The following is a 23,758-nucleotide window of genomic DNA, read 5'->3' as shown; positions in this document are numbered from 1 at the left end:
TTTGCAAGGAAAGTATATTGACACGTGCTTTAGTTTTGTGGATACAGAGAATGGCAATAGACTCTTATCTGTCTGTGTGACAGTTATGTTTACCTGAGACCCTGCTGCGTTAATTGAGGAGGATATATGCTTTGCCTCATTTTATAATAGTAAAAAGAATATCTGCACCAGACAGGAGAATTACTGGAAAAATAGTTCACTTGGCATGTATGAAGGGCTTTGTGTTCTTAATTAATTTATTTATTTTATGAGACTTGGCCAATACAGAAGAAAAAAAGTTACCATGAACACAAACTTCTCAAGAAAACATTACCTTAGGTAGTACAAAAGGGCTTGATGAATCTGCCAACAACTCAATGCTCCATAAAAATAGACATGAATCAGTTGCCCTCCATCAAATCAAGACCTGTAAGGATGCAGCGTTCAAAGTGCCAGTCAGTTTCCATGACTGCCTAACATGTTTTGTTTTCTTTACCTATGAAAGAATGCTACTTTCTACAGTTATCGAAGAGCAACTTCCAAGTAGTCTTAATAATCAACAGCATGTGTCTGTCTGGTGTGTTTTTTTGTCTATTTGGGAAAGCCAGCTGAAACAGTAACACTCCAAGTGCTGTGCTGGGAAGCAGAGCCATACTGCTGCTGCAATTGAGTCCTGGGGAGATGAAAATAGAATGCTTGATTGCTGGTTATCTCATCAGCCCTTGTGAAAAGCAGCTGACAGTGTTCACGTTTGGAAGAGGAGAGGAAACTGGGAATCCATTACATTAGTCCTGATGTTTCAGTTACGCAAATATCCATGACTGTCATTCAGAAAACAGAGAGATGGTGCTTAAACCGTAATTCAGATATGTCCATTCTAATATAGTAACAGGATGGTAAATTGGTTAAGGAAAAATCAGCTTTGTTTCTTCAGACTCAGTTGGAGGTGTTGGAAATAGGACTTCTGAAGCTAGACAGGGTAACTGGGGATTTTCCCTCTCTGCCTGATTTTGTTAATAAATGCTGTAATTTGGATTTGGCATTGTGAATGTTAGCCACTAATTGGCATCTGAATTGAGAATAGCTGATAGAATATCAGTGGCCATTTCACTTGCAATAAACTCCACAAAATTGTAACAAAAGCAGTTGGTTCCTTCTCTCCTAACAGTGAGCAGTGTGGTTGCTGGTTTGACACCCACATGCTTATTCCTCCCCCAGTGTTTATGTCTTCACACTTTAAACTCTCTTGCAGAGCTTCTTATCAGCTATTGCACAAGATACCCAACAGGTTTTAAGGCTAGGCAGTTTCACAATACCAACAGTCAGCAGGGAAGGCATTTTTGGTGATAGATGTTGGACTATCTCTTGAAATCTTCAGTAAAGGCACATGGAAGAGATGTACTGGTAACACGCAGTGCTATTCTGTACTCAGTCAAATGAAAAAGGAAACTAAGTGGAAAGTACTGGATTCTGACAACAAAGAAATAGAATGCAATGTTCTGATTTTTTTAATGTAATTTCATTTTTCCTTTCAATCAGCTATTGGTCTTATGTTCTTGACAATGAAATGCACTTTCTGGGCTTCAGAATCACAGTGTTGCTCAGCTTTAGAAAAGTCTTTTTTTCATACTACCATCTGCAATACCATCCATTTAGTCATGTAGCACTAAAAATGCACAGTTTCCAGACCATTTTTAAATTAATTTTTAATTCCTTTTTTTCACAGTATAAAGAAATTTAATTAGATATTGTAAAAAGATCTTAGATCTCTGATAACCCTCCTCCCAAAGGTGCTGATGTGGCTGCATGGCCTGAGGGCACCTCTCAGCACTGCCAGCCTGAGGCTGCCAGAATGGCAGAGATCTTCTCAAAGACCAGAGGGCTTCTTTTTGCTTCCTTGATATTTCTGAAAGTAGAGCAGAGCTTCCATATAATATTCAACACATATGAACGTTTTTCTGATTTCAGAAACTTTTCTTCACATTTGGTCGGGAACAAAGCTTACGAGGTTGACGTAATAATTTGAGGAAGTCTAAGAAGGAACGAAAACGTCTGGGGCTAGGAAGAGATCTAGGTCTCTTGGGGAGGACCAAAGAAACATTAGGTGACGATCTGTGTTCCAATTTATGAGAACTTTTCCATCAGCTGCACTCAAAGAATTTGAAATGCACTTTTTTTTTGGTCTTTGTGGAATTGCTCTTCTTTGCCTTTCAGAGTGAATCTGGCAATTTTCCAAGGCAAACTTGCAAAGGAATAGAATAAATCACTTGCAGTGTTTGACTAGTAGGAATCCAAGCACTAAAGAAACTACCTCATTTCTAGAAAGCCTCGTAAAAAATGGCTGGGTTTACTTAATCTTTTTGACTCAGTAATATTTCTGCTTGAGTCTACAGTTTGCCAGCTATAAACATTGTCACAAATAATGAAGTAATCATGCAATTAGGACTCACTTATACTGTGACAGTGACCTCTTACTTTTTTTTCCCCCACATAAAAAGAAATAAATATTGTCTTTTTGTTCTCATTGGTGCTAGCTTGTTTTCTCTCCTGGTTTTACCTTTCTAGGGCTGCCTAGACTGTGTTCTGCTATGAGGCAGTAAGAGTGTACTGTATGTTTTGTTAGTTGCACTGAGCGTGAGGAGTAGATGAGCTGTGGTTTATTTCCCTCTCCAAAACTCTAGACAGCTGAGTGGGGCATGGAGCAGAAACAGAGCCTTCTGACTGTGCAATTCTATGGTAACTCAAAAGTAGCTGTCTAGCCAGGATCATACAACGTTATTATCCATAGGACTGTGTTGGTACAAAGACAGGACCTGAGCAGAGCAGGGCACTGAAGGCCTGGTCTAGAGCCTCTTTGGGGTTCAATCTTGTGTCCACCACCATTTCATAAAGAGACTCATAAACAGTTGCTTCTTCCTTCCCTGAACTTTCTGCCTGTTTTTTGGAAGTGGTTCAGCTACTTCTACTGCAAAGCTTTGGCAAAGAGGAAACAAAGATGAAACACTGGCTCAAACCAGCCATGTAATGCTGTCTTAGAATCATAGAAACCTTAGAGTTGGAAGAGACATCTGAAGACCATCTAGTCCAACTCCCCTGCAGTGAACAGCATGCCGCAGGTAGATCAGGTTGCCTAGGGCCTGATCCAGCCTCTTTTTGAAAATCTACAGGGACAGAACATTGACAACATCACAAAGTAACCTGTTCCAGAGCCTCATCATACTCACTGTAAAAGATTTTTTCCATATATCTAACCTAAGTTTACCCTCTTTGAGTTTGAAGCTGATTCCCCTTGCTCTGTATAGAAACCCTGCTAAAGTGTTTGTTCCTTTCTTTCCTGTAACTCTCCTCTAGATGCTGAGAGGCTGCTATCAGGTCACCTTGCAGCCTTCTGTTATCCAGGCTTAAGGGTCCCAGCTCTGTCCTCATAGGAGAGGTCTTCAGTGTGTCTTTGTGAGTTTCCAGGCCATTGGTCACTCAGTAAGTCTGCTGCCAGATGTTCCTGTCTGAAATGACTTCCTGTAATAGAGGCTTGTATCCTGTGTCCCATATGAAAAGCACTCAGTACTGAGCATTCCTGTTTTTCCATGGAGACCAGAATTTTTTTTTCCAAGTGCTTGAAGCCCAGATGCAGAAGTCAATGTAAATGTTGCTGAAACCATGCAACTGCTCAGTCTGGTGGCTGGGAACCAGACTCACAGATGCCCAATGCATAGTCACTTTACTTCTGTCTAGGACTGTGACAGAGCTTGCTGCTTCCAATTTTGTATATTCTCCACTTTGGAGTCCCAGTCACATCTATATGTCAAGTGTTTTATAAATGCTTCTGGCTTTGCACTTGCACCATGATGTTCTTCTCAAGGCTGTATGAAAGTCTCCTAAAGAGAGGTCAGGATGAAGTCACTGAACAGGGACTTTTTTTAATGATCTATCAAATTTTTCTTCTGAGAGTGCTTCATCTGTCTGCTTGTCGCAGCAGCAGTACTTCAACTTGATTCTGGATGCAGCTGGATCTGACGTGCCAGAATAATCTATTTCTCTTGTGAAATGACCAATGCATTAAAATTAAGCAGTGGCTGACTTAAATTTGCACCTAAATTAGACCTTAATACCACTATTCTTAGGAGACCCTAATAAGAACTGGAGAAAATCAAACAGATTTTCAAAATCAACAGATGTCTAATTTAAAAAACTAAACTAAAACTCAGATGCTAAGCAAAATTGACTCTGTTAAAACCTGTCAAAATAGATTTTCCATGAAATAATGTTTCCAAGAAAAAGTTTTAACCTCAGGTTTTGAAGAATGTCTCCTAAATGAATAAACAGAGAAGTAAAATAAAAATCAATTGTTTTAAAATAAATAAATTTATAAGAAAATAAAAAAGAAGAAATTTTATCATAGATCCCACATAGTATAAGAATAGCATGTGGTTTTCTTTTGAAATTTTTCAACTTTATTAAGTATTCTTGATAGATATAATATCCTACCCTCTTCCAACACAATGCACTTCTCACTTCGTGTGTGATTTAAATTGTTCTAGTAGCTATACAATCCACTCATGCTGAAAAGAAATCTCAGGATCCTTTGCTTTCAATTGTTATTAATTCTTTCAGTTTCCACCATCACAGGATAGCCTGAAAAAGGCGAGGAGATTCAGTCATGGAGATATCACAAAAGAAACTACACCCAAAAATTCTTTCTGAAGGGACAAAGATAAATCCTCTTCGTTCCAGATGAGTTAATGAGGGCTCGGCATGAAATCAGTCAGACTGCTCATTACAAGTCTCCTTTACTGTGCTTTCTTCTTTCCCCATCTGCCTGAATTTAGATATGCCTTCAGATTTTCCTCTAATCACTTGCTTCTGAAGATTCTGGTCTGCCTTTGGCCAGCTGCTTTTTCAAAACAAGTTTTCTGTCTCTGGATAATAAGGTATTTTTGCTTCTTTCCAGTGATGGTTGGGCAGACAGAGATGAAGTCATTGAAGGTTATGAACAGGAAGCAAACGGAGGCATCACCATCAAACTGCAATCTCCAGAGGTCTTGTCATTTGATGACTACTATCTGAAGCTGCGTCTGGACACCAATACCCGCAATCCCTGGTTTCCTGAGTTCTGGCAGCATAGATTTCAGTGTCGCATCCCTGGACACCCATTAGAGAATCCCAACTTCCAGAAGAACTGCACTGGTAATTTATCAGCTCTTTTTCCATTTCAATGTGTGCTCTGGGAAAAAAAAAAAAGAAAAAAAGAAAAAAAAAAAAAGAGCTTTATTTGTTTGCTTACAATTTATTAATAATAGTGAAAAGTGAGAACCAAATTGTAAATAAATTGTAAATACATAAGTCAAAATTCTGGGAGAAAAATATCCAGCACAGATTCCTCTCAGTATAATTTTGCTCCGTCATAAAGCAGCTCATTCCACTTTGAGGTTTTATGTCTGTACTGAGGCTGAGGTGAATGCCTAAATTTTTAGCATGGATACATGGCCATGAATAGGATAAAATAAGTAACAGTTAAATTTTAAGAAAAAAATTGAAACAAATTTAAACCTTTTTTTTTTCCAAAATCATTTTCTCTAACCAGTATGATAATCACAAAATTCAAAGAAAATACTATTGCCAAATAAATAAATAAATAAATATCAATGTGTCTTCAAACTAGGAAATCATCTGTTTCACACTTTCTTTTCTTCACCCATTAAAAAGCATACTTTTTTTTTCCACTACATAGCACTTATTTAAACATCAATGTCCTACAAATAGAAGCAATACTCACCTCATAGTAAGAGAAGTGTATCTGCTCATAAACAGTTTGTTTTTTTCTATGTCAGAACCTGAGAAAATTAACTATATCTTAGTAAGATTGAATGTACTGGTAAATTTAGACGGTTGTGATCACTTTTCTATAAAATACTTACTGAATAATTTTGAAAGTATTTAATTATAGTTGGTTAATATTTCATCTCCAGTCAAAAGAGTACATTTTAATAGTAAGGAAGTTACCCTGTGAAAAAAAATAATAATGAAATCTGACTTCCCATGAATTTTTGTCCTATTCTTTATGTCTCTAACCCCTTTATCCAATTGCAGTAATCTCATTTCATGCACGCTGAGATAACTCCTCACTGTATTTATAGTTCCTCTGCCATCAACAGCACTTCTTAAGAGCACCTTCCAACCTTCCACATTACCTTTACTTTCTCCTCAGTTCTCTTATTAATAGATGAGCCATATCAACACACACTGTGACTGACTAAAAAATGGCATTATGTGATGACTGGCAGACTGGCTGGGCTCATATGAGCTCTTGGGAGCTAGTAGGAAGACATACTGGCTAAGGAATTGTTGTGTGTTTTGTGTGATATTTTTTTACTCAGAGGAATTATTAACTTTGCATTCTACCGAAATGTTCATTTATGTTATATATATTTATTTTAAGACCGCATCACTTCAGAGAAAGTAGTTAACATAGGCCAACGAGAGCAGAAATTAGTAAGGAAAGAATGCATGATGGACACACAAAGCAAATATATAGTTTCTTTCTTAAGAAATTTACGATTAAAATAATTTTGCTTTGGTTGTGAAAAAGTTTCAGGCTGTTACTCAATAAAATGTCTGATTTCTGCTGAATCTCAGCAGCTGTAAGCATGGGTGGTATGTTATCCAGTCTCCACTAAACAGTAGGCAGGACTGGCATGATCATTCTTTGCCTACCATATTAAAAGCAAATATCAACTAGTGACATCAAACTGGAGTACATGGGTTACTTCTTCACAGTGAGTAGATGAGTTGTCAGATACATGCTGCTGTGGACTACAGATTTTTACTTGAGAGAAAAATCCACAAAAGAAATTCACAGGAAAAAATAATGGTCTGCTTTATGGAAAAAAACAAGCAAACACCACCTAACTTTTTAGGAAATCTTGGGGCTGAAGGCACTGAATATTGGAGAAGGTGCTGCAGAGTTACCATCTTCTGCTGTGATACAGGTACAAACCTGCTGTGGTGTTTCGTGCTACTCAAGCAGGTATCAGAGATATCAGTGTACTCTGACCGTTAATTGCCATAATTTAGGCACTCTAACATCTTTCCTTCCTCTAACAACCTCTAAAGTTTTTCACGAAGCTTCAAAATATGTGGTACTTTTTTGTGCTTTTCTCAAAAACAGTCATCTCTTAAACTTGAGAATGAGTTCTCAGGATCATCATGCAGAACTGAGAAGTTCATAAATGTTTCAAATCACAAAAGAAAAACCCACCATGTATCTATTCCAAATAATGGCATATCTGTAGAATCGACAGACCTATGTGTCCCCAGAGTGTGTGGGAGCAATGCACTATCTTATTGTATTTTTCTTTGACTGCACAGAGCTGACTTCATACACTCACACATACGCTTCACCGCAGCTTTCCACATGAATATCTTTATCTGAGTTTTCTGCTGGTTTAAGAATGCTGCTTAAAATACTAACAGCTCCAAAGCTTGCTGATGGAGCCTTCCTCTCCAAGGAGGTTTAGTATGGCAGTGTTAAGAAAATGCCTTTTTTTAACTTATACCTATAAATTCGGAGACAGGCCTCTTTATAAGCATGTGGGGAAAAAAAAAATCTGAATTGCCTCTCACATCCTTCACAAAGAAGGTTATGTGCACAGATTTGAAAATGAGGGTCACACAGGCCAATAAAAAAAAAGCAGTATTTGAAATCCACTAAAAGCACTGATAGACTACATTCTGACTTTGTTACACCACAAATAAAAATCTTGCTGTTACTACTCCATCACTCCAGGAAAGGTATCAGTATTGAACACTGGCATTAAGGTTCTCAACTCCATTATAGCTGAGAGCTTTCTTTCTTACCTCACAGTATGCCATTAGTATTCCTGTAACAAGGCGTACAGGATCCTGAATTATGGAAAACGCTGAGTCCCTTGTGCTCTCAGGACTCCTTGCACATTATTAGCATTCATTGTGACTAAGTCTTGGTCCTGATCTGTTCTGTATTCAAAAAGAGCACTGGTAGTCATTACTGAAAACACAGCACACCTGCGCTTCTGTATAAACAGAAATTGATTCAAAGGTAGTAGTCTGCTCAGATTCGTCTTCAGAATCTGAGGAAACTTTCTAATGAAGAAGAATACCAAGGGCAAAAGATACTTGTGTTGTCTAGGAGAGCATAGTGTCCTTGTATTTACCCATCAGTGGGATCCGTAAGAAATACCACAAGCAAGAGAAAACAATGTATTCCTTCAACTACCTTGTTCAGAGAGAGTCAGAATTCATGTTTTGTTCCAATTTGAAGAGAAGATTAATTACAAAGTTTGTATTTGAATATCTTCAATTATTTCTTGCCCAGTATAATTTTCTCACATACAAACTAATTCTTTTATTGAGTAATTCATTCAGAATTGGCACTGGAATGTGAAGTTCAATTTTCAGCATTCATGGATAGGCGAGGACTGTTCTTCAAACATTTACAGCTGCTGCATTTGCAATTTCTAAGACACTGTTGAGTCAGCACTAGATTGGGATTGCAGACTCTAGAAAACAAGGGAGAAGCAAATTCTTAGAAATCCTCCTTCCCCTATGACAGAAATTAATTCTCTCACTCAGTTCCTGAGAAGGTTGATGTCATCCTTCAGGAAATCTCATGCTGCACTGAACTCTGTGAGTATTTTTTGAGGAGGAAAGAGGAAATACCAGAAGGAAGCAAATCCAAGTGCATCCCAGTCTACAAAGCAGTCTGTGAGATCTGCCTTAAGACTGACCACAGTTGCAAGATAGTTTATCTGGATGAACTAGTACTATACGGTAGTAGCACAAATTCTTGGGAAGAGAAGAAAACCTGCTCTTTTGGGAACATTCACTTATTTCTTGCAAAAATTAAAAAGAAATATCCTACTTTTCCTATTTGGTTAGCAGCCAAAAGAATGGGAGCTATTTTTGACTCACTTTTTGCTGATGTTAGCCAAATGAGTCTCATAAATTGACTGCCTCTCTGTCTCTCTCTTTTTTCATGGATATACAGTATATACCAACATGGTAAGATTCAGTCTAAAATTTTTCTTCTGCATAGAAAAGAGATATTTTTGTGTAATTTTTTTTTTTTTCTCTACGCTTGATTTCTAGAAGGCCAAGACCACTTCCAGTACAAGGTTATTCTCAAAATATTCATTCCACTACTGAGTGTTTTCCATTAGTACCTACATTCTTCAGGAAACTGAGCATGTCCTGCATCTCTGTATGAATAACTGACTCATGGGGAGCTTCAGAACTTCACAATATTCTTTGTGGCCTTCAGATGACAAATCAGAACAGTGTAGTCCATTTTAACACTACCAGAAAAACGCTGCTTTTGAATTTGAGATGTTAAGAAACTACCTCAGAATGATCCTAATGCTATGTTCCTTTGGCATGCAACTTCCAGAACTGCTCCAAGCAGCAGTCACTGCTTGTGTCTATTCATCAGACAAATCAGCCATTTCTACATCTAGGAGACCGTACGCTGACTGCAAGATATGGTGATAGTCTGTATTGTCAATTGAAAAACACTTTTCCAACAGCTTTTTGGAGGTTTACTCCTCTCTGAGCTGATAGAGATAGCCTGAATAGAAGTCCTTTTCTCCTCACAAAACAACAGTTATGGATGTTTCTCTGTTGAACCTGACAAGCTCACATGAGCATGAATTAAATGCAATTCTCACATACGTGGATATGAGGTAGAACTCAGTGCAATTCAAACACTTTTATGGAGGTTTCGCTGCTTGTTTACAGAATGTCTATTCACCTCTTGGCAGATAATACAATGGCTGTAGTTTCTGTGAACTGGATAGGATGAATACTCCTCTGCACCACAAGAGAGTTACGAAATTTGTTATGGAACTTATCCAAACATCAGATTGTGTTCACAGCAGTTCATCTGCTGGGAAAACAGAATGCATAGACAAGCAATCAGCACAGACATTTTTCGACAGAGTGAAGTGGAACAAAGTGGGCAATTCAATGATTCATTGATTTAATAGATTTTTGACGAGAAAGATTATTTATCAGTGAACCTATTTGTGGTAGACAAGAACAAAAAATATAGATTTTTTTTTTTATTTGTTCCAATTGCAGGCCAGGTTCCCTTGGATGCTTACTCATACCTTGGTCATGCCGTAAGGATTGCTTTATCTGCTAATTCCTGTCTGGGTACAAGGAAAAGACAAACAATCAGACTAAGTGCAGCCAAAGTCACAGAATTACATAATCACTCAGGCTGGGAAGTAGCTTAAGAAGGCTGTAGTCCAACCTCCTGTTCAAAGAAGGATCAAGTATAAGTTTAGCTCTGAGGGTTTCAGGATTTTATTCACTGAAGGCTTGAAAGAAGCATGGAGGCAGCGAAGCCCTCTGGGCAACCTTTTCCAGAGTGAGGATGTGAAAAAGCTTGGCCTTATATTCAATCTCAGTCTCTCTTGTTTCAAGGTATGTCCATTTTCTCACACTCCCGCTATGTTCTACCATGAAGAGCCTGTCCTTTTCTTAATAACCTCCCTAGAGATACGAGAGGGCTGCTCTTGGGTTTTCCTTCGGCCATCTCTTCTGCAGGCTGAACAAGCTCAGGTCCTACAGTCTATACTCACAGGACAAGGATTGCACCCATCCTGATGGACCTCTGCTGAATGAGCTCCAGATTATCATTGTCCTTCTGTACTAGGAAGTCCTCAAACTGTACACAATATTCTAAATGCAGCCTAATGAGTGCAAAGTTTAGGGTAGCAGTGATGGTAGTTGTGGTGAGGTGATCACGACCGACAGGCATCTGTCTGTTCTGCTGTAGGTACAGCTGAGCATGCTGCTGGCCTTCATTCCTGCCAAGGAGTGGCCACTACATTCTTCCATCAACTTTGATACTGAGAAATTGTGTCTTTTTCTATCTTTCTGCATAATCAGCCTCTCTTAGAAAGAGGACATAGGACTACACCATACCTAAGCAGTTCTCATCCTCATATGATGCCCAGTCAGGGGCAGAACACACTAATGGTAGCAGAAAATAGTTTATAAGAAGGACTAAACATTCCAGAAAAGGTTTTTATGCTTTAGTATGAATAATGCTGACTCATAGCTTTTGAGACAAAAATTACATATTAAAAAATTGTAGTTTACTTTGTCACTGTGATGACCTTGTGCCATTTGCATGGCTTTGTATAGACCTGGTCTAAAAGAGATGTGGAGCATGGTGCAGAGATGCTTTAGAAATCAAAGACATATGCAAGAACACACAGAGCAGTACATTATGTGAAAATACTAGCTCAAGTCCAAGAGTGATATAGTTATGTGTGTGGGGTGCTATAACCAAAGTACTAAACCAGCAAGATAGCCAGATCAGTTAAGATGTCTCTGAACAGCATCTTTAAGTGTTTGCCACTGTTATCATCCACTCATTAAAAAGAACCTAGTTTTATCTCATTCAGACATAAACAGATTGAGTATAGTTTTAGTGAGGTGTTGTTGTTTTTTTTTTTCCTGATGTATGATAATAATGTCTTTTTGGAAGGTCTACAGAACCTCTACTTAAGCTTGTCATAGGGTTTGTTTTTCTCTGATGTTCTACTTGACTGCACGTATTACATCAGATGAGAAAATTGAAAATTGATGGCTGACCTATTCCCATCTGTAGACAGTACTAACATAATTCCTCTTTCAGTGTACATCCTTGTCCACCAGTAATGCAGTTCAGGACTTTTCTTAGTCATGGTCATTTTTCTTAAGACGTTTTAATTCTGATCAATTTATATGAAATAGCCTGGCATCCTCATTTACTCGTATTGGTGGACAGAGCTCTTAGGCCACATACTTGATTGTTTCTATCTTTTGTTTAAAGAATGAATAAATTTCTAATGGGAGCTGATCTGAGTGGTTTTCAGAATGTTTAAGGTTATGCTGTGTGTTGGACAAAACAAATCCAGCAGACTTTATTAGTGTTTGATCTTATGTGTCAATGGAGTCCATAGATACTTCTCTGAGAACATTCCTTTAATCTCAATATCTGCAAAGATGCTTCACAGAGCACCTGTGCCATGAGACTTTGCATTAGCAGAAGCATCTAAAGTGGGAGTTAATTGTAGTACTATACACAAAACTTAATTATCAGAAAAATTAAGAAAATTATTATTTAAGAAAGATTCTTATGAAGAGTCTAGGCACATACTCTTTCATGATAGTCACTGCTTGTAAGTTACTTGATGCAGTATATATTAAACACATTAACAGAAAAAATCAAAATATTGACGTAGCATGTCCTTATGTCTTCTGTGACTCATCCTCCTTAGCCCCTATTTTGGGTTCTAATTAAATTTGTAGGTTCTGAAGTAGAAAATAAGCTGAGTCCTATGTCACTTTTTATGCCCTCAGTATGACACAGGACATCCTAAGCTTCATCCTGCAGCAGGGTCAAAACTCTGATCTCAGTTTTTCAGGCACCTGGAATAAAATGTGTCTGGGACAACTTGTCTGAAAGAACTCTGGTTTCTACACTATCTAGCCAAGGCTTTTTTACAGCAGATAAGACAGGAGAGCTGTAGCCTCATTTTATTTCCCAGACAAAGTTACAAGACAACATATAAGGATTAATGAAGAGGACTATTAATAATGTGCTTTTCTGTGATATATCATAGGCATTGTTAAGAGAAGGCATTACCTTCTATCTGGTTTTTGTTCCTAGCTTCTTATTTCTGTGTTTGGAATGAAAGTAGCTACGTGTCAACGGTTTATGGGCTGGTCTGGCCCAGTTCCGTGACCAGCAGGGCGGAGGGATCTGCGGATCCGCGCCTCTGGAAAAGGGGAAGCAGGGGACCCCAAAATACTTGAAAAAACAACAGCACTGATCTGAGGTGGAACAAATGATTTTACTAAATATAGTATTAGTAAACTACAAAGAGAGAGAGAGAGAGAGAGAGTCTGTTTGAATTGTATAGACCTCACCACAATCCTGGGGTGAGAAGTGCAGTCCAGTTGAGTGACTGAAGTACAGACGGCGAAGTGCAGATGGCGAAACGCAGGCGGCGAAGCGCAGGCGGCGAAGCGCAGATAGCGAAGCGCAGACAGCGAAGCGCAGACAGCGAAGCGCAGGCGAAGAAGAGAGCTCAGGTGACCTTGCATGGAGTTATATCCCCTTGCTGACCGCAAAGCCTCCTGGGGAAATGTAGTTCTTCTCCGACGGACGAACATTCGGCAGATATCAAACCCCACCCCCAGTGCATTACATGATGTTATGGTGTGGAATACTGATGACCAAAAATCATAAAACCATGACACTACGTTGATACAATATTTTATCTTTTTCAAAATAATTTTTAAACAGTTTGTCAATCAAAATACAGTCACAGAATCTGTTTTTCTTCCTTTGGAATCCATAAAAATTGTTCTACATGTGCTGTTGAAACAGCATAGAAGACAGTCCAAAAAATATATTCATGTTACAGTCAGATATTAACAAAACTTTTCTGAATCTAATATTTACACCTACACTTTCCGTTGTGGATTATAACAGCCAGAGTCAAATGGGATTAGAAAAATCCCCAGGTAGGCTTGTGACATTCAGCCTTCTCCATTACATGAGTAAACCAATAGAGCTGCAAAGGAGCAAGACATATGAATCATGGTCCCTCATGCCTCTTCCATGCTCCTGTCTGCTGTGCCTGGGGAGCAACAGAGCAGTCCAGGCTATTGCAGGTGCTTTGAATTTTGTCAGTAGCATGGGAAGGAGAAAAGTGCATAATTAAAATTAACTAATTTGGTCTAAGAAATCATCTGTGTGTGTGCAGGTCACTTATCAGACGAATTAGCCTAAATATAAGCATTTAATCAAATCTGTAAATAAAAGTGATGAAATAACAGTGGTAAATGACTGGGAAACAAGGCCAACTGCTTTCCATGTTTCCTCCCAGTGTTTTTTTAGATTTTATCTTCCCTTTCCAAATGTACATGGAGGTAGAAAGCTGTATTACTCAGCTAGCAGTTTTATAGCTTTCCATTACTGGCATAATTACTCCATAGATGTATGTGCAAAGATGTATAGGTGAGTGCCTGCACATTCGCACCTTCGTGCACCAGGATATTTGCTGCAGAATTGGCAATAGGTTTCTTAAAATGAAGAGGGTCCTCTCAGTAGATCTTGGACAAACAGTGGTATAAAGAACAATAAATTATAAGCCTGAGCATTAAAACTTGAACCACAGAAATCACAAACCTTCCTACCTCGAATTGTGTTAATATCCATAAGAGGAATAATCTGATGGAAAGCACAAGCTCCAAAGAGTTAGCTTGCCAGAACAAAGTGCTACTTTTTCACTGACTCTGGGAGGACCAGGAAAGTGCTGAAATCTGCCAGTGTGCAGGAAACTTGGGAAAATTAATGAAAACAGCTTCTTAAGCTAGGCAACTGCTGGCTGAGCCAGAGAGAGCCACTGCAGCACAGCAGCAAGATGTGAAGCAAAATGATTTCTAGCTTGAATTTTTCTGATTTGTACAACAGAAACCAGCTTTGGAGGAACTTTAAAATTTAAACTTTTAATTTTTGCTCTGGATTCAGGCTTAGTTTTATGGGGACAGAAACTCAGGGCTGTTTTCTTCAGAGCAGTAGCACTGTATGCACCATGCTATGCTGTATATCATCTACTCTCTACAAAAGCCAGTTTGCTCTGTCTTTTTCCAGGCTTTGTCTTGAAGTTCACATCACAGGCACCAGCTTTCTTGTGAACTCTCAAGTACTTTACTCATTTGGGTTTAGCTGAGCTGAATAGCCCTTTTTTTTCTGCATTATCATATTTGGCTATGCTGAGGAAAACAGGAGATGTACTAAAGCGAATGCTTTTGAAATTCTTTCACATCTGGAAGATGAGCTTCTTCAGTATTCTTAAGCATGAGAATAAAGTTTAGGCCCACTAATTTTGTCTTCTGATTTGCTTAGCTCTATCTCACTACCACTAACAGCAATGCATTATCCTTGTGCAGATGTCACTCAGAGCTTCTAATCTAGGCCTTGCTTTAAACTGAGTCTTTCCTACAATACAGTACTTGAATACAGCTCTGGGTATGTATCCAGGTGGCATGTAAAGGAATAAATAAAGAGGATCTTTGTGATCTGTGCATGAGTGAATGTTTTGCATATTGCAAGGGCTGCAAGGAAATATAAGGATCCTCTACCCTTTTAAATCCCTCTTAATTTAACAAAGGAAACTGTGAGTGTGCTTTGCTAACTTTTACTGATAACAAGGTCCAGCTGAGTGCTGGACAGGTTGGCTGAGACCACTTCGCTCCTTTGTGCCAGAGCAGCTGCAGTAGCTGCCTTTGATCCCAGGAAGCATGAAGAATTTCAGCCTTGTCTGTATGACAGCAGTGATTCACCTCCTACATGTGAAGTCCACCCATCATCATGTAATCCAGATTTTTTGAGAGAGGAGGAAAAATGCAATAGCAGACTCAGGAAGAGGAATGTGGAGGGAGTTGTATTTTTGCAGAAGTGAGACATGCTTGTGTTTGTATTAATATAATGATGGTGTTCTTAATACCACCTTAACTTTAAAAACAGAGGAGAGGAAGGATTTCACTTTCACAATAATTGTGAAAGAAAACATAAAAAGGTAGTACTGGCTGAGGGGAGATATGTTGTCATGCAAGAATTGTGAAGTCCATCTTAAATCAGTATTGTCTTAAAGCTGGAAATACTAGATATTTCTCCTGACTGTTCTTCAAACTCACACAGAACCACTGGAATTTATGTTAAAAAACTGCATGGCTTGTCTGTGCCCCCCAGCCACAGGGAGTCACTAACCAACAAAACTAATGTTTGAAGGGTGTTGTCCAGTGTTAACGTGAGCTATTGACTCACACCTTTGAAGTCTTCAGGATCTCATGCTTGTATACTGAAAACTGGGAAATAGCACTTAGATATTTTGAGGTCTCAAGCAATGGACAGAGATGAGTTTGTACGATTTCTTCTGCTGTAACAGATAGGAGCACAGATCTCCAGAGAAAATAGATTAATGAATAATATGTACTTTATTATTTTCATCATGTTTTCAACCATAACTTAGAGAATTTAGTTTTAGGTGTTGTACTGGTGTTGAATATTTAACATCTAATGAGACTGCATTCTTACTAAATTCCCCATTCTGTGGTAATGCTGTCTATGCTTTATATGAAGGTTGCCTATTTTCCTACTCTAAATTATCATTTTCTAACAAAGAAGCTCAAAATTAGGCTCCTGAATTGTACGCTCTGAGACCTAGATAAATTGTCCTGATTTTTGAGGATACTGATCTTCCATTATTCCCATGGAAGTCAATAGCAACCAGAGAAGTTCAGGTATTAATCAATTCAATTAATTAGGGGCTTGAGTATGTGTTCAGGTTCCTAATATAAATATCCAAGATGTTTAATGCTTTGGAAGCTGCAGAACAATTACTGAGTTCTGTCTCTTTCAGATAAAGTCTGAAGCCTTATATGAATAGAATGACACTCAAAATTTAATCAGTCCTATTTCCTGTGCTCTTTCTTTTCTCCATCATTGCATGTTATAACTGAATATCTGTGAGGGTATCTGACTCAAAAAAATCATTTATTAATGGTGAAAGTCATGGCTGAAGCTAGCTAAAGAACATCAAAACCTGAAAATATTTCTTTAAATTTTTAAGTGAGTTTGATTTTGAGTGTGCTCTTTCTTGTCTCTTGTAAGAGTAGCAGCAACTCATTATCTGCTAGACTTGTTCCAAATAACAGGTATGTTAAGAATAGTAGTTCTAAATATGTCTTTAATGAAGTATGCAAGTAAGGCAGCAAGGTTGCATAGTTACCTGAGGGAAAGGGGAAAACTGAAGGTTGAATTTTCTTTTTTTTTTTCAATTGTTTCTTCACATGTCATATAGAAAATGTTCTCTGTGTAATCCTGCCTTTAGAGAAACTGGGTCTGTATCCAGCATGACACTGGAGGAAGAAGTTAGCTTAATCAGTTTGTAAAGAAAGCAAGAAAAACGTCACTGCAATAATAACCAATCATATTTAAATGGTGCCTGAGGCTTTGAGAGCACTCTGAGGGCATTTGTAGAACTCTGCAGAATCTCAAAAAGGGGCTTAGGGAGAGTTTGTGAATGGACTGAGAATGACAGAAGAAGATACAAAATATGCAGTAGGAGTAACAAATTCCCTGCTATCATATTTCTGAGCAAGGAAACAGAGGAAAAGAATTGAAACAAAGAAAAAACTATCAAAGAGTAACTTGAGATGGGGGGATTGCAGTGCCAGATTGGAATATGGCCAGTTCAGGATTAGACAGGGTAAAAGCCTTCCTTCCCACTCATGCCATTTGTGAATCTTCCATTAAAATAATCGTGTTAATGCCTACATCCTATAAACACAATGATTGAGCCTTGTGGGCATTTAATTTTAGCTAACAAAAAAATAAGATGGATATCAGATGCTATATCTGGATTTGAAATCAGAGTCTTTGCTGATTACATGTACAAGCCATTCAATCAGGGAATAACAACAACAAAATCTGCAGGCATATATTATTTCTGTTTATAAGATGAAATATTCATTTCTAATTAAAATAGGATCTGAGAATTAATGTCTTGCTGTAGAAGTGAAATAATAATCTCAAATAAATAATAGAGCATTTTGTGGTCATTTTACAGGCAGTTTGTATGCAGCCCACCTTTTAAGAAAAACAAAATTAATCATAATAAGTATTTGTCAAGCTCTCACAATAATTACTATATATCTGTAAGAAAGACAATGGAATCACTTCAATTTATCTCCTTTGCTGCATATTTCTGTATTCAACATGTCATTTAATGTTATGAAAAGGCACAAAGATAGTGTTCTAATGAGAAGGAGAGTAGAATTTAAGGTTAAACTGCATCTTATTCGATGGATTCCCCAACTTCAGAATCATAAGTAGAGTTTTACTGATTTCTAGCTTAAAAATTTGGATATGACCATTCATTACATTTGGATATTTGACCTTATGTACTAATAAACCACTGTAATTTCATTCCAGATTCCTGGTCAGTTCCATAAATCTCAAGATGATAATATTTTATTTCAGGATGAATTTCTACAAGATAGCAGTGAGATACCTAAGTTCTTCTACCATAAAGTAGATTAAATAAATCTTTACTTACTCTGTTCACGACAGAACTAATTCCAAGCTTCTTCATTAGAATGCACATAATAATGGAAGTTCATAATTTTCCATGCATTATTGCAGCCTTGTGTATAGTCTCAATTTGATGTATGAAGGCAACCCTTAAAAGGATGACCTGTATGTACAAAGTGATGCTTCTTTTAAACCATTTGAATGGATACTGAAAAATGTGACACGTGTTTGCATGGGAATCCGAGATACAGAAACAAATTCATCTCAAATAGGAACAATTTATTTTTCCTCTTTTTTTCCCCAGTCTATTAATTTCAAAATAAAGAAATAATGAAAAAATAAAATAATACTTAGACCAAGACCTACACACCACATGTCATACACTTTAACTTGGAGTGGAAATTCTCTCCTGGTTGTCCAGTTTCCTGCTCCTGTTTTTCTTGCTATAAACACTTTCTGTAGGCAGATATCCATGCAGCTTTTCAACTGTGACACTTTTGACTCTTACTGACAAGAGTCACAAATGTGTGTGCAGACCATCTGTGCAGGTCATGGACAACCCTGTAATGGTATGAAGCTCCACCTTGCTGGAGTCAGCCCTCTCTGGAGGTTGCTGACATTTGTTAGTGCGGTTTTTAGGTACAGTGTTACATTTCCCTTGGAGTCCTTTTACTGCCAATCAACACAAGAGAATAGGCAACGTAGAATTATAGGCGAAGGAATAAGGAAATTTTGTTCACTACAGGTCTGTTTCCCTCTCCAGTGACAGGATGCTGCCTAAGTCACAGTGCTCAAAGGTCCTCAGCTGCTCTCTTGCCTCTCCTGAATCTGGAGAAGGGCTGCAGCACTGCACAATACATAAAATCTCACCCAGACATGCTGTCCTGTTCACCCAAGCACTGTCACGTACAGACATCAGGCATGCCCCCTTTTCTCGTTGACATGAAGCTCAGCCAGCCTTTGGGAAATGACAGTCTCATCCCTTGCTTATGTCCTTGCATAAGTAGAAAGGAGATGTAAAAGGAAAGCTCTCTGCCCTTTGGGGTGCTGGCACATTTGAACACAGTTTTGTCGTCTCCCACACTGTGAACATGAGTTATGTGCATTATGTGCATGTGGTGTTTACATTTTAAATCTTCTTTTCCTGAAGTCATATATTTGTGTGAGAGTCTGAATGTCCATGGAGAGAAGCAGAAAGGGCAGGGAGGGGAGCTGTGTCTGCTAAGCAAATTTTGTTTTGTGTGTGGTCTGGATCCATGAGTTCAGCATGGCTCAGGGTTGGCAGCAATGCCGAGTTCCTTTTCTCCTGCCTAAAGCCTAGTGTTTCTAAGACTCTCTGGCCCCTGATTAATGAGTATGCATAGTCATAGTCATAGTCAGCTTGCATAGTCATTTCCACTCATAGTATTTCATCTTTACCATGGCATTGCTGTATTTTTGTATGCCAGCCTCATTCTAGAGATTTTGACACTAAGCTCTTAAAGTCGTAATATGCTTACATAATATGATATGGAGAACCAAGAAATTAAAATTAATTACAGATTTCCCTACTGCTTCCAACACAGAGAGAGAGACAAAAGGAATACATATCTTTTGAACACCGAAGGACTATGTGGTATCCTCACAAAAACAGGCATGAAAGCTGAAGACACAGGGGGTGTATGTGTATTGTGTATCTAAAAAGGGAACTGATCTTCTACGGTTAGATACCTGGAATGAGTGGAAACTTGTGTCTCTTAATGGCTGAATTAATATTTTGGCTTTCTTTAGCCACTGAATTGTCATCTGCGAAAGAAATGTAGGTAGAAGTAAGGAAAGAACAGCCTCTCATGTTTACACAATCTGTTTCTTTTCCAGGAGAGAAAGAGTCATTATTTATTTGTCTTACTTTATTAGTGACAATATATAACAACTTGCATGCAAGTATTGTTGCAGTAAGCATCCAGTTAATGCCTTCAGAATCTAGAGAAAAACAAATGTGAGGAGCTCCTGCTGAATGCCCACCCTTCGAATTGCTTTAATTTCTCCCTGCAGTATTATCGAAAACTTCAGTGGAAGAATCTCAATTAAAAAGCAGCATTCATCAGAAGTAGCAGTAATATCTGGGATACCCATAGATTTCCTTGTGCTCAGAAAGAAAATAGAAGAGTGTCTCAACTGCTAACTGGGATTATCTCTTTACTTTTCGGGGGAAAAGTGCATCAAATATAATTGCACGAATAGAATCTTTTTGCTTGGGAAAATTAAAAAAAAAACAAACAAAAAACAACAAAGAAAACAAAAGAAAACAAAAAACCATTTGAAGAATGGAAATTGAACCTTTTTGATTTAATGACAGCCTGAAAATGAAGTCTTCAACGCTGTGAATTCCATTTACCGCTTCACAAGTACTGTACAATTTGAAATATTCATTAGTGTGTTTTCAAATCTGGTGTAGAATCCACACCAGATATTGCTTACCTTTATCCACCCCAGTGAAAGATTTCTCTATTCTTGCCAAATGGCAGAGCCACCTGCTGTTCTACAGAAAGCACAGCATTATTTTGTACAGAATGGTGACATGATGCTCAGAAGGCAGTTAGGGAAAATCCCTTTTCTTAGAAAATACATCCTTCCTCACACTTGCCTGATAAGCATTCGAGTTGCATCTAATCAAGTAAATAGTTCACATTACAATGGGAATCAAGTTCTTCTTTTATCTTATGTCTTTTTGATAGCTCTTTTACCATCTCTCTTGTATGTGCTGTCAGTTAGGACCCTCTCATCTCTCTATGTAGCTGCTTCTTGAACTTGCCTCCCTGTAGCAAAGATACATTGAAGTGGGTAGTGACCATTACAGGTGATCTGCTTTGTTGGAAAACAGTAAAAGAGCTGTTTTCCCTGGGGTAGAAACCATACTAGAAAAAAATGATTTAGCATGATGGGATTGTTTGCTGTAGGTTAAATGAAACACTTGCTGTGATCAGTGACAAATTTTTCAGTCTAACATTCTGTCTCAAGAAAACCGAATGAAATGAAATAATATTTTAATTCAGATTGAAACAAAGCCTTTTTATTTCTTATCTGCTTTTTGCAGATAAGAAGGTAAAACAAGCCTGGTCGTTGGCGATCCTGCCTGTGGCAGGGGGTTGAAACGAGATGATCTTTGAGGTCCTTTTCAACTCCGGCCATTCTACGATTCTATGAAAAGCAATAACTTTTCCACAGTATTTTGGCAGTCACATTAGCTTGCACAGTCTTCAAGAAAAGTACAAGCAAAGCCTACAGCCCTCTTCTGTAGTTCCTTGTTGTGGTCACCTCCTGGCCTCACTTTCATAAGCAGGCAGATACTTTGGATATCTAGAAATTACTTCTAAAAAGACAAATTTAGTAATCCTTCTCAATGCTTGTAGGCTGAAAGAGGTGGGTGTTTGGGTGTTTTCATATACAATAGAGAACTTTTATGAATCTAACTTCTTACCTCTGACTGCATTTGGACATACTGAGTGCAGTGGAGTCAACAAGAGTCAGCAAGAGACGAGGATTTTATTCAGATTCCATTGCCATATAATATTAATGAACAGAATGCATTATTAAAAAATAGTATGAAGAGAACAAGCCATTTACTGTGCAGGTTGTGAACATATCATGTTCGTACTAATTGCATTTAGAGGCATTATAATCTGTGGTACTTATTTTGCAATGCCTTAAGGTGAAATTTGTTAAATAATTATGTTATCTTTGTTGTTAGATAACACAAGAGATGTTAGATAACATAAACAGTGTGTAAGAATGAAAGAACTGGCAATATTTGTAAAATACCTGAAACTGCAATGCTAAATGAGCTTAGAAAAACAAGCCCTTTTCAAAAATTGTTTAATAGAATCTTATTTTAGCTCATCATAATATGTTTTTTTGTCTTTGTTTTTTTGTTTTGTTTTGTTTTGTTTTTAAAGTTGAATAATTCTGATAGGTTAAAAAAAAATAATCAAGGAATTAGCAGGTCATGCATCCAAATAGAAGTGCCCTAATATTTCTAAGGAGCCAAGTATCCCAAATTTTTCAAAATGATATCAGTTTGTTCATCACTTTTCATGTGCCATTTAGTTACCAAAATAATCTGTAGCTGCTACTTCTAGTGACCGAGATTTGAAATGACTGTTCAGGACAGATACTGGCTTTCTGCCCTTCTCCCTGCAAGATCCTATGACACAAATTTGCTGTGGTCCAAGTTTTTCAGGCCTTCTGTAATGTGGGACACTGCAAGATATGTGACTTCTGTTTTGTTGTATTTTTTTTTTCCAAGGGCATGTCATATCCCTAGCATATCTCTGCACAGATTTGTATGGAGCCAGATGGACATGTTTGCTCCAAGTCACTTAAAGCAGTGCACATTGAAACTAAGAGAGAGGGCAGGAAATCTGCATTCCTGGTTTCTTCAATAAGAAGGGAAATTTTGTTGCAAGCCTGGGTGCTACTCTACTAGTTCTTGGTATATAACCTGTGCTCTGTCCCCTGGCATCCTCTTGGGGGGAACACTCATCTCTCTTTGGCATGGCTTTGCACCAGGCTATTGTGCACATAGATCAAGTATGGCAGTTTTCCTTTTTTTAGCATTCCTGAGAAATTTAGCCCTGGTTATTCTTCCACAACAATTTCTTTGTCTAAATGTGCACTTTACTGAATGTTGCCCATCACCATGCTGCTGGCAACAAACCTAAAATCTCATATTGTATACCCCGAAAGCATTTCAATCCCAGGACTGACCACTACAATTAAGGAAGGGAGTGTATAATATTTCTAAGACCTTCAGCCCTTTTTTCAGAACCATCAGAAAAGATTGTTACTTTCATAATAGGTCAAATGGAACAAACACAAACCCATGTGACATTAAATGTTCAGTTTGTTTGAAATCCTGGAAAAAAAAAAAAAAAAAAAAAAAGGAAAAAATATCTGCCCAATTCAGAAATTATAATTTATAATAATTTTATTCAACAGATTTTGGCTTTTATTCTAATCAAGAGTCATCTGTGAACAGATTGTGTTCTTTGTCAAATGTGTGTGTTTGTTCAAAATTTACCAACTGGCTAGCTATTGATCTGATTCTTCAACCAAAATGTTTCTACATTTCCTTCCATTCCATATTCCTTCCTGCCCTAACCTTTCTGAGAACTGCAAACAAGAAACCCTTTGTGCTTAATCTCTTTTGAGAACATCAGCACAGGGTTTTTCTACCTTTACGTTATGTCTCTAAGTTTAGGTCACTTCTAGCTATGATTTTGATAGCGTTTTTCTTAATTTCAGTTGATCTGGTGAAATTTGTATGAGTACTGTCTCTGCTCTTGAGAATGCTGATAGCCCCATACTTGCTTCACAGCAAAGGCACTAGATATTAATCGTTGCTTTACATTCAGCTCCGTCTAAGTCCCTGCCTGAAGATAATATTAGTTACATTTGAGGCACATTACAGTGAAAGGAAAGGCATCGCTTCATGAAATTTGTTCTGTCCTGCATTTTCTAAGGCTATTATTTCTAGCAATGTTGGGAGCATTTTTCTATTGTGTACAGCCAGAGTGTGTTGTTGTTAAAAATAATTTTTATTTTTATGTAGTTTATCTTTCTTTTTCATCTTTGATAGGATGACCAACAAAAAATAAAATTAAAAAA

General features: G+C 37.9%; 1 protein-coding gene across 5 annotated transcripts in view; it reads left to right on the top strand.

The window, feature by feature from the left end:
- Window positions 1-23,758, top strand: part of GRM1 (glutamate metabotropic receptor 1) — a 182,722-nt gene that overhangs the window by 113,904 nt on the left and 45,060 nt on the right. For all 5 annotated transcript variants that reach the window (XM_052670886.1, XM_052670902.1, XM_052670919.1 and 2 more), the window contains exon 4: window positions 4,928-5,163. In XM_052670886.1, coding sequence (XP_052526846.1) covers window positions 4,928-5,163 — 236 coding nt within the window. The remainder of the gene's footprint in view (window positions 1-4,927; window positions 5,164-23,758) is intronic.

This window comes from Tympanuchus pallidicinctus, unplaced genomic scaffold, assembly GCF_026119805.1.
Source record: "Tympanuchus pallidicinctus isolate F22 unplaced genomic scaffold, pur_lepc_1.0 scaffold1, whole genome shotgun sequence".
NCBI lineage: Eukaryota > Metazoa > Chordata > Aves > Galliformes > Phasianidae > Tympanuchus > Tympanuchus pallidicinctus.
This window is presented reverse-complemented; position numbering and strand designations above follow the sequence as displayed.